The sequence below is a fragment of the Sitophilus oryzae genome, unplaced genomic scaffold (genome assembly GCF_002938485.1).
Source record: "Sitophilus oryzae breed Bouriz unplaced genomic scaffold, Soryzae_2.0 scaffold_810_pilon_pilon, whole genome shotgun sequence".
Lineage (NCBI taxonomy): Eukaryota > Metazoa > Arthropoda > Insecta > Coleoptera > Curculionidae > Sitophilus > Sitophilus oryzae.
Window position 1 is genome coordinate 1598213 of NW_022147429.1, and position 12592 is coordinate 1610804.

The following is a 12592-nucleotide window of genomic DNA, read 5'->3' on the forward strand; positions in this document are numbered from 1 at the left end:
GTAGGTAAATTAAATAAAAATAACCTCTTTCGATACTAATTTCGATTTTAAAAATAGCTACTCAGTGTCACTAGAAAATTGCCATGGCGACACCAGCCATCTTGATTACAATTTTATTGAAAAATCGCTTTTTATTCAAAATCTGAGCCAGATAGGTATAGAAAGCCCTAATATAGTTTCATAGAGCATTTAAATCTGCTTCGACTTATTTAAAAAAATACATAGTGTTGCATTTGAAATAACGAAGTTTTTATGTACAATAAATAGTTAAAATAGCCCAACAATTTTTGATACCCCTGTATACATTTAAGGAAGCAATCAAATTTTTTAGTAAAGTTTATTTCTCTGGCTTGAAAGTCAGCACCGGAATTAATTCTGAAAAGTAATGTACAAAGTGTTGACAAACCTTTTTATTATAGCATGCATATTTAAATATCTTTAAATATCTCAAAAACCAAAGCTTTTAGACATATTAAACCCATATAATAAATGCCTTATTTTATGCCCAAGAATCCAAATATGAAATAAAATACCGGGTGTTCCATAAGAAAAAATATAACTTTGGTATGGATCTTAGTTCTGACACACCCTGTACATTCAAAAATAATTTTAAATTATGCGCATTGCCTCTCTACATATACCCATAAAATATTTTCTTTCTACATCTTTCCGTTTTCGTATAATCAACCGAGGCGAATGATATGCGCCACCCTGTATTCTTAATGTTAGTTCCTTAATGTAGTTCCAAATAAATTAATTTTTGTAAAATAAAAATAATTTTAAAATGGCTTATTATCTTACCTATATTTTTAAAAAGCCGAGTAGGAATTTTTATAATACAAACAAATTCTAAAGAAAATCATTGTCTTATTTTTTTAATTTTTTTATATCTGACATGTTTTAAAACAATTTTATCTGTCTATGATATGTGTCAGTAATACTCTAAATAAGTGTTTATCTAAGTGTTTGTACCTAATTAATAAAAATTATAGCCCTCAGAAACAAGTAAATAAAGTACCAAACCAATACCAAATGTTAAAGAGAAGGCTGATTACAACTATGTAATTCTAAGTCTAATATATTAAGTTACAATGAGCAACCGTTTTTAATAAAAATTATACGAAATTTATGTTTAATTTATGGTATACATATTTTGTATATTTTTGCGATCGTTGATATTCGCATAAATTTTCCAAATCTCTCAAAACATATAGGAATATTCGTTACATCAGTAATCGTGGTTAAATTGTAATATCAAGTAGTGTATTAATTACAAAAATATGATTTGGTATTACTTAAAATATGAATAGAATTTATTTTTGTATTGATACGTACCTTCTTAGGGCCTTATGTAAACCATTATGGGTGCAAATGGTTTTGTAGGTGTGTCACAAAACTTATATTAATATATTTAGTCTATTTTTAATCAAATATTAATATATTAATTAATATTTCTTTGTATTATATTCTTTTTCTATCAAACTTCCAAAATACAAAAATTTTATTTCTATTCATCATATTTTTTTTTATTTCAATTTTTAAGAAAACAATAAATTTTAAGAAACTTCATAATTTCCAAAAAATTGTGTCTATATAAACACTTCATGGATACATAATTGATATATTAAAATTAAGAATAAATAATGCATAAAATCTAGAATTTTTTATAATTCTGCAATAATTTTATTGGTTAATTTGAATTTTATATTAATAAACATTTAAATTTTAGTGAATTTCTTAATTAGTCAAAAGAAAATTATTTAAGTTTAATGAATTGTTTGACATACATCTGAAGTTTTCAAATTATTTCTTATGTTGATTAAAGTAATTAAGTTACTTAAATGAAAAAAGGAGATTAGGAAATAAAATAACGTAGCTGGTTAAATTGGAAAATCAATTTATTAGCCATATAATAATATATTTAACAGCAACTACAATACAAAATTTACACACTATCATAACTGTAATATAGTTTAATATGAATATAATACATATCGATTTACAAAATGCAAAGACTTATTATACATTATGCAAAAATATTGCTAAAATCGTAATCTCTTATTTCGTTCACCAATAAGAAAAAATTTAACAATGCGAAAAATCAATAACAAACCTTTTTCTGTGTTTTAATTTTGCCAATTTCTGTTCAATTTTTCCAATCATTTTGTTGGAAACTACCTCCGTCTAAAAACTTTACAAGTGCGACGGACTCAAAAATTCTTTCAAAGTTAATGATTCCCTTTCGGTTTTCGCAAAATTATTGCAATAATCAAACCTATCTCATAACATTTTCAACAAAAACAATTTTTACATATGAGCAATTTTTACATTATATATACAAATTGACAGTGCATTTGCAGACGGACCACCCAAAACTACAGTCGAACAAAACAAAAACAAGAGCATCATAAAATGTGAAAATTTTGAGCTAGCCAGTGGGCCATATTTTATTTTGAAATAAATAATAAATCTTATATAAAAGGCATACGTTTATAATTTAATAAATTCGCTTTTCAGAGGATATACACAGTTTTTATACTTCTTATATCTAACCATTAGCCACATTCTAAAATCTAAGCTACCATACACGGAGATTGACCACTCCATCCTTTAAGCCCTTTGAGATCAAACAGAAAGAAAAACAGATCAACCAATAATTCAAGTATCGTTTCGATGTGATTTAGCATTTTATTAGAGTCTTGCAACAAAGTTCATTGTCGTTTAACCTTAACGCGGTGTCGCACGCTTCGTTGTTCTGGTTCAGTTAAATCGTTGCAAGATTGCAACACCGCGTCCAACCATAGTCTTCGAACAGTTTCAATGAGAATCAGCAGTCCCATTGACTAGCTCTACGGCTTTGATTTGTAAGCACAAACGGCTCAAAGAAACCTACATTCTAAATCAGTCAGCAAACGTTTTGGGCATTCTGCAAATGTACCGTATACAATAACATAGTATTGGGTACAAAAATACACCGAATGTTTATTCTCTACAATTTCATACTGTTCCAGGCCTCATAAAATTTTAAAATTCGAAAACTCTTACAAATATAGGGACAGTCGATCTAATTTTTCTTTTATTATTCATATTATTATTATTATTATAGTATATAACCTCTTATCAGCACAAATACGGCTTAGTGAATAAAACGACGTTCTAAGGATACCCAATTGACACAAGGTTGTAACATATACCTATATGTATCCATTTACTTTGATAATCAAAACAAGCTTGTTTACTGGTTGTTCAATATGTATTTTTTGTATGAGAAAATTATACAGGGTTGTTCACCACATACGACACAGAGTATTGTAGCTAATCGATTGGATTTTTGCAAATTGTAAGTTTTCGATTCGTTGGAGGACTATTAGAGCTACAATTTAAAAATATTTTTACAAGATACAGAGTGTCACAAATAAATATATAATACACAAAAGACAATAACTCCCTTTATATTATTACATTTTTAGTTTCTACGATTAAAATAAAAGTAAATTTGATTAAGGTTTATCACACTTAAACCTTACCGTTTTTGAAATATTTGGGTTTTTGTCAAAATACAGTAATAATTTTAATGCTTCATTTCTCTTTTTTAAGTTTTTAAAACCAAATATTGTACTGAAGTATTTCTATTTATTAAATTTTGTGTTGCGATAATAATAATTACACTACCTTATACAGAGTGTCTAAGAATTTATTTCAAATAATTACTAGTGCTGTAAACGGCAATACATGTTTAATTTAAATGGAACACCCTGTATATTTTATGAGAATCAGATGGACAATTTAATTGTCTTATCAGATTGTATTCATGTCAATATCTCATGGGTATATTGATAAATGGAGGTCTAAATTATAAGAAAATGCATTTTCTACAAAAAGTTGAAGAGATAGGTTCAAAACGGTATAAAACAATTTATAGACAATTTAATTGTGCATCTGATTCCCCTAAAATATACAGGGCGTTCTGTTTAAATTAAACAAGTTATTGCCGTTGCAATAGCTAGAAATTATTTAAAAAAAATTAGATACTGTGTATGAGGTAGTCTTATTTTTATTATTGCAGCACAGTAACTGATCAATAAATAAACTTCAGTAAATATTTGGTAGGCATTAAAAACTTTGGAGAAATAAAGCTTTAACATTTTTACTGCAATTTCACAAAATTGAAAATATTTCAAAAAAGGTAAAGTTTGTATCAAATGTACCTTTATTTTAATCGTAGAAGCTAAAAATGTAATAATATACAGGGTGTTCTATTTAAAAAATACAACTTTGATATTTTTTATTTATTTGGGACACCCTGTATCGTGTAAAATAGTTTTAAATTGTATAGCTCTAATAGTCCTTCAACGAACCTAAAACTTACAATTTGTAAAAATCTAATCGTTTAGCTACAATACTACGTGTCGTAAGTGGTGATCAACCCTGTATATGATTTTAGAACGCCTGAAAAATTACAAGAATCCATCGTTTTATATGTGCCGTGGTAAATGTAAATTCTAACACATTGAAAGCACATGTATGACGCACGGCTCGCGCCCTTATAATATCATAGATATAAGAATATCGATGTTGATTTCTACTCTATATAAATTTCAAAATGTTAAATACTATTTCCTTAAAATTTAGTTTGTGCATTGACTTGTCGAGAATCAACTAAAAAGAGGTAAGCGTATAATAGAATTAGCCTTTTACGGAACTTTTACGACAAATATGTACGGGTCTTAAAGTTCACTAAGGTGAACTTCAGAACTGGACAGATTTGTTTCTAAAAGCTCGTTGACGGGTAGGAGGAACATGAAGAAATTAGTATTTACAACAGACAAGAGCGTGCATAACAATGAATAATTTTCGGTTTTGATACACAACACTAACATTAATAATATCTGCATCGTTTTAAATTGACAATGTTATTTACCTTAGAAAATATTACGGTAGATTTATTTGGACTTGGGAAAACAGCAGTTTATTTATTTCAAGTGGACATTTACTTTGAATAGCAAAAAATGCAGATTATATTAATTAATGCTAGTATTGGCCACCAAAATATTATGATTATTGAAAAAATTGCCACCGAAATACAATCAATCTCGAACAGACGTAACCTTATGCTTATACAACACTAAGTTCTATATCCAAAAATACCCGACTATGCAATTGCCTTTACTTATCTCATACCCTCTTTAAGTTACTCGACGTATTAAGTACTTAATTCTTTAGATCTGAAAAATCAACGTCCAAAACAAAATTTCTGAGAACCTCGAGTGTGTTAAGTGCCATGAAATCGTTTGACACGGTTGCATGATTACTGTTTATAGTCGTCAAAAAAGCTTCGATTCTTGTTGTCCTAGCTTTCATCTGTAAAACGAGAAAAACGAAAACAACGAGAACCCAACTTTTTCAGACTGTGAAAAAGGAATTGAACGTACTATGTGACTTGTTAGCAATTTGAAAAAAAAAGCAGCAGCACCTGTCAGAGACTACATAAAACGGACTTTTTGAATTTGATAACTAAATTGGTCATCAAATTATTGAATCACAGCCTGATTTTGTGTTCCATCGCGTTCGACGGAGATTTAAATCTGTCTAAACTAGAGCGCCGGAGTGGGCCGGCCAAGTTTGATGAGCTAGGCACTAAGAACGGGTAGAATATAGAGACGAATGGTGAACTTAAACAATGACCGCTTTTGTTATAAATATAAAAAATAATAAAAACAAAATGAGATCAAATTGGGGTTAAATATTATATAATAGTATTGTTGTCGCAGTAGCTTCAAGTGTCGACTATAGAACAACAATTCCGCGACAAACTACGACGACTGGACTGGGCATTTAATTCGCCATTACCAGGTTTAAGTGTGTTTACGCTAATATGCCAACCGACAGTCTATTTTTCTCCTTCAACAATTTATGAATCCCTCGGGCCAGGCACTGTCAATATTTGAGAATATAGGGATGTCCCTAGGACAGGTAAAGTCTAGGTGTGACGCTGAACTATTGGACGCTGTGTCAAAACTGGAGTCGATATCGGCTAGTTCCTCCAAGTCGATGGCTCCCATAGGTAACAGCTCGATATTTTCCAAGTCGTCCAGACCGGTACCGATGTGCGTTACTGTAAGCCTGTCGTCGGGTTCTTCTTTTACTAGGTTTACCCAAGAATCCTCGTAGATGGTGGCACTTTCGGGAGAATCTGGCGTGTCGCATGAAGGGCTTGAGGGTACTTTGGCTAAAAAACTAATGGGTGGCAACTGCGTCGTGGTGGTGGGAATGCCTTGCCTGATCTGATCGTATCCGATATCCATTGGTTCTACGCGTTCCATCTTGGGCTCGGCGTCCAGCTGAAGCCGGCCCTTCAGTTTAGAGGCCACCGATTCCGGAACCGCATGACGTCTGGAATAGATTTTATCTTTCAACAACGAATCGTTGTTGTTTGTGTCGTTTCTCTTTGATTTGGTGCGTTTTGAGGACTTCTTTGATGTGGATTTGGCGGCGGGTTTGGCTGTTTTCTTCCTGGGGCGGTATTTGTAGTCTGGATATTCCTTCTGATGCAATTGGCGTAATCTCTCTGCTTCCTCGATAAAGGGTTTCCTCTGTTCGTCGTTCAAAAGTTTCCAGCGCTTTCCCAGATTCTTCGATATCTCCGCATTGTGCATGTCTGGTGATACCTCGCATATTTTTCTACGTTCTATCTGGGACCACACCATGAAAGCATTCATAGGCCTCTTGATATGATTGGGGTTGTTTTTCTTAGTCTGTAACAAAAAAGAACATATCATTAATCATAATGTCCTTCGGAGATATAAAATTTATATTAATACGCTTTACTTTTTATTCGAACAAAACGAGGCAAAAACTTGATTTGGATTTTTTTTATTCCATATATATATACGAGTCTAATTAAAATAATCGTATAAATATGTCGTGACCAGCTGGTTTTGCATCAACAGCTTTTTATAGCGTGCCTATTATTTATTTATCAAAGAACGAAACATGGACATTTAAACAATACATCCTAAATAAGGTTTCTGTCCTTTCACGACTATGGCACCGCTTTACGCAAGCCCGGAAACTCGAAACTTGTTTTCTGCGATCGGTTTTCCAAGGATAGGTGTGACTCGTACACGCATTTAGCGTTTTTATTTTATTAATTAAGATACGTGTGTACGGCGCTAGCACGTTTCGATTCCATATGTAAAACATGTTTTAGTAATAAAATTACAAAAAGAATAGTTAATACAGTTTAGGTTTATACAATTAATCAACTCTTACGATTATGAACTTGAAAGTCTTAACTCAATTGATGATGATATAAATTTTCCTAGAATATATATCTCATTTTTCGAAGTTTTTGCAAAAAATACAGTTGCTTTGCTCCAAGGTATGTATTCTTATTTTATTTATAACTACACCATTAATCATAAAGTAGATACAATATTTCATGTTGTAAGAAAAATACCAAATTTTCTCATTTTTTGTTTTGATGTGCGAACGATTTTTTGTTTTGTATTCGTTTGAATTGGTGTATCATAGATATATCATAGTTAAAATGTTGTTAGGAAGTAAAGATAACAAAGACTCTATAACATTGCTACCTCACCAGATTTTAAAAAATATGCACAGAGATCAGAAATAGAAAAATGTAATAAAAATAAGAAAAGGAAATGGATGACAAAAATGAAAAAGGAAAGTAAAATGTTAGATTTTTTTAGATAGAGGAATAATACTTTCAATACTATGACGATAATTATAGATACAGAATCAGCTTGGAAGAAAAGAACAAGTAAGAAAGAACAATAGGTACATAATATGATATTGATGTAAAAATATTCCTATCAAAATTTTCAAAAATCGGTATTATCAATATTACATATTATGTATTTGTAAATAAATAATTTTTAATAAAATATCTTCCAGATGTTTTTTTTTATTCTTTTGTTCTGTGGTAGAGTGTGGACGAGATAATTTTTACATCACCTTTAATGGCGACTAATTGCAGTATATAAAAAGCTTACGCTTGATTCGGTTGATAGATTCATTTCGGACCACCGAGAATCGCGAGATTGAAAATGTTTTGATTGAGTCACGTTGCATGAACTTAATAAGGAAAGTTGATGCACACTTTAAATACATCTCAATAACCCCAACTATACCTTGAATAACTTGATTCTCAGTATCAATATAATAAAAAAACTTAGCATCAATTACTCAGTGTCAATAATATAATTAAAACGATAATATAATTAAATCTTAATTTAAAGACGGACCATATTTTATGCACTAGTCCTTAATCCTTTAATAATTAATAATAATCCTTCTATAGAGTTGATTAAAGAAAACATTGAATTTTCAGTTTGGCTTCTAGGTGGTATAACAGCGAACCAAATTTCGAACTCTTAATTTTATTGATAGCAGTTTCTCTTGACCGATTTACCTATATTATTTTCCTTAAGTTCTATGAGTAAAGGATCCCAGTCTACAGCCAGCATCCTCTATAATTTGACCACCCTTTACGTTGAATCGAAAGTAATACACTTAAAAAAAGGTGAGCGAAGGCAGACTTGTTTTGTAATATCCCGGTCACGTAAACCTAAAATCCTTCTTTGCCGCATTAACCTCAAGAGCAAAATTACCCACGGACCGAGAACTTGCCTATCGTAAAACGGACGATAAAGACTTTTTAATGATGTGCTTCCAAACTACACGCCTCGGGCTATTAAAGATCAATTAAACTTGTTTACAAAAAAATCATCAAATTTAACTAAACCAGATTTTTACGGCGCGGAGCTCGCTCTCAGTGACTACGGAAAATATAAACATTATAGGGGAAACATCATTAGTGCGGCGAGTTTCTTTTGATTAAGGATTTTTCATCGTTACGTTTTCCCGTAATTATCGAAGTTTTCCCTCCTTCGGTGTGTTTTTTTTATTTCCCGCCTTCTTGTTTTCTTATTAAGGAACTTTCGGATATTTAAAAACGAAATGGAAAAAGTTACGGACATAATCGAGCCTGTTTACGAATTGCCTTAACTTTAGTTTACTACTTTTATTAAGTTAAATTGAAACCTTAGCGTGTATATGGTAAACTAGAGTAAGGCACCTATAAGTGTGTATAGTTTTTATAGAAGAGTATGTAATGTTGACACTACTGACTTAAAATTAAAGTTTCACATTATCGATCAGTAATTTCATCCACCATTCACTCGTCTTCTTGTTCCATTCCTTTTGCTTCTGCACTTTTGGTACCTTTTTTTCGTTCTGGTGGAGCTTGCAATGTTAAAATAATTTTCATAATTATTTGCTGTCAACAATTTGACTTTCTATGTTATACAGGGTAGTCTGAACTGTATTCCGGAAACTTTAGCAGCATATTCTGCACATAAAAATAAGTAAAAAAGTTGGTATACATATATGTCCTAAAATGCTTAGTTTCAGAGAGATACAGGGTGTAGAAGTTGCATTTTTATTTCGATTTTTTCCAAATAATTTCTGAAATAACGTCAATATTTGGTTGAAATGGAAATAATCAATACATGTCATTATTGGCAAAAAATAAATATTTTGAGTAGATAGTTATTTGACTGAAAAAATAAATTAGAGAAATTTGTATTTTTTTTAATTAATCGTCAATTTTTCTGCGAAAAAATGTTGATAAATCAGTTTCTGTATGCACAGAACTTTTGACACAAAAATATTTCAAATTTATGATTTCAGTCTAATAACTATTTAGTCAACATGTTTAATTTATGTCAATGATGACAGGTATTGATAATTTCTATTCCAAATATCTCGAGAACCATTACTCGTAACGATTTTTACCAAGATACATTTTCTACGTAAAAAACGTCGTAAATGTATATTCTTTTACTCAGTAGTTTTCTCGGTAGTTTTATACAGGTACGAAAAGTTATTACTCTGTAAACCAGTCAAAAAATATGTAGGTGGCGCCTTCTACAAGTAGGTGTCATATTGACCTCAAAATCAAATTTCTCATGTCAAAAAACTGCCACTCACCAATTTTCATCCAAATATTGACGCTACTTCAGAAATTATTTGGAAAAAATCGAAATAAAATTGAAATTTCTACACCCTGTATCTCCGAAACTAAGCTTTTTAAGTAATACATTTATACGAATTTTTTTACTTATTTTAATGTACAGAATATGCTACCGAAGTTTCCGGAATTTAATTCGGACCATCCTGTATAAACTCGAAGGAACGAACAAGAAATGGTGCAAATTTGACATGTTCACTATGTTTTTTCATTTTCAATAAAAAATATTTTGCTTACTTTTTTATTAATAGTGAAAGTAGTAAATAAAATAGAATATAAACAAACCAGAATACCATAGGATCTAAATATCATATAAATGATTAAAAAAATATTAAGATGTTTCACAAAATTCAAAAACAACCGTGGAAGCAGTTAGGAAGCCAACACATAAGCTAAAACCAGAAACTGTTTATTTGGGAAGGTTAAATATAGCTTCAGGAGAAAAAATGCTGCAATTCACGTTAAAACCGTGTATATTTTCCGACTTATCGCATCGTAGACGCTGCAGGAGACCGCACATATAACGATAACACAGCTGATTTTCCAGAAAACGTATTAGCCTATTTTTGTCCGCCCTTGCCTGATCGTAAGAGGAGAGAACGAAACGAAAGAATCTCCCACTGTGTCACAATTTAAACAGGAACTCCGATTCTAGATGTAAAGCAAATGTATATGGAGGCTATTAAGGCGCCAGTGTACGCGTGTAAGTGCTTTTCTTTTCAAAAATAACATTGAACGCGGCCAGTATGTCAGAGACAAATTTAAGCGCAGTGGATAAACACAGGGTCCTTGTAAATGGGTCAATATCGCGCAAGTTTGTTACCTTCGGGAATGTGATATGGTTCGTGGAGATAAAGTTCCTGTTCTCGTTTAGTGGATCAAAAAGATTATTTTAAAACTCTAAAGAGGTGTTTATATCATAAATTTCGGTAACATTCGCTCAATAAAGTATGCTAGTTACAGTTAAAGTGTTTCTTTCATCCAGTTCAAAACTTTCCTCCAGGTTTGTATACTATTTTATTTACACCCATACAACTATTAAAAAAGTAGTGCAATATTGGTTTTAATTCAAAGATGTATTAAAAATGACAACCTATGTATTTATTTTTTGTTTTGATGTGTTAACATATATTAAAATACACCTAAATAACTTTTGCTAATTTGGAATTTATCGTGCATCAAAAATTTTGCCGAAATGTTAAGAAATAAGGATAACAGATACTATTTAAACAAGGGCAACCCAAAAGAACATAGAGAAGCTACAGAAAGGAGAGAAGCAAAAGAAATGGCTGAAGAGAAAAAGAAAGAGCTAAGAATGTAAGTAAACTAGAAGAGGGAAGTAAAGATAATAAGGGAAAGTAAGGATAATGTGATACATTCAATTTTTCTAAAATTGCAAAAAGTAGGTTTCAAAATTAACATATGTGCATGTAAACAAAAAGCTATTATTTTTAAAAATTAATTATATATTTAGGTACTGAGATATACTCATATACAAAAAATATGTAATGACCGAAAAGCTAAAAGTGCTATTTAGAAAAATAATTTTGCAGTTAATAAAGTTAGTAAAACACAAAAAGTATACAAAAAAAAAGAATTTAAAGGTTTAAAAGATTCAAATATCACTGTAATTAATATAAGTTACCTATGTTTAATATGCAAAACAGACGAAAATATAGCATCACTTTCATTTCTTTCAGTTTCAAATTATCCTCGAAATTATCTATACCAATGTGTAGAATAAAGTTCTTAAAGAATTGTATCTTATCTTTATACAGAAGGTATTCCTTCTGTAAAGTAGCATCATCATTTTCATTCTTTCACAGTCTCTTCACATCTTGCTATTTGTAGTTCTTTGCAATAGAAGCTACAGTGAAGATTATAACTAATTAATTCAACAAGTTCACAAAATAAGGATATAAATGTAATCTACATCTCTCTTTAATTGCAGAATTTAGATTATGTTGGAGAGAGGAAGTTAATCACCGCGACCTAATCTCACTATATCCTAATAGATTCATTCTGTCCACCTTTCTTCAGTCTCACTCATCATACAGTCTCAGGACTTTGACCAGTATCTGGGACGGTTTCACAGTGGTTAGTTCCTCATCTCCGATCGGTCGTACCAAAGTTTATGGCACGATGGTTGTTGTGTCGGCGCACTCAGTGATAAGGTGTCCTTCATCTATCTACAGATGTGCATGCTCATTGAGGAGACAGTGTCCTATTAAAAATTCCGTGACAATCCGTAGATTCTTCTCAATTATATCGAGGAAAATTTTTGATTTTTCTTGGTCGTAAGTAATGAAAAATGTCTTCTAGTGTCTTAGACCGTTGGAGGATTTCCATTCCAGGTTACGGATGCAGTATTCCTTCTGACTCGACAGGTTTTAATTCCATTTTTCTCGAGTCTTAAAATCACTAACTTTTTTGTCAAACTTAAAACTTATATCTTTTATTGTATAGCATCTATTCTAAGTTCTCTAATTACACTTAATTATATTTCCCACAAAGTAACACACTTGTGTAATTACACTC

At 31.0% G+C, this 12592-nt stretch overlaps 1 protein-coding gene across 1 annotated transcript in view; it reads right to left on the bottom strand.

The window, feature by feature from the left end:
• Positions 1-5339: 5339 nt before the first annotated feature.
• Positions 5340-12592, bottom strand: part of LOC115889137 (sex-determining region Y protein-like) — a 67986-nt gene continuing 60733 nt past the window's right edge. Inside the window, exon 2 of the mRNA XM_030909076.1 lies at positions 5340-6755. Within this exon, the coding sequence (XP_030764936.1) occupies positions 5904-6755 (852 nt within the window). The 3' untranslated portion in view covers positions 5340-5903. The remainder of the gene's footprint in view (positions 6756-12592) is intronic.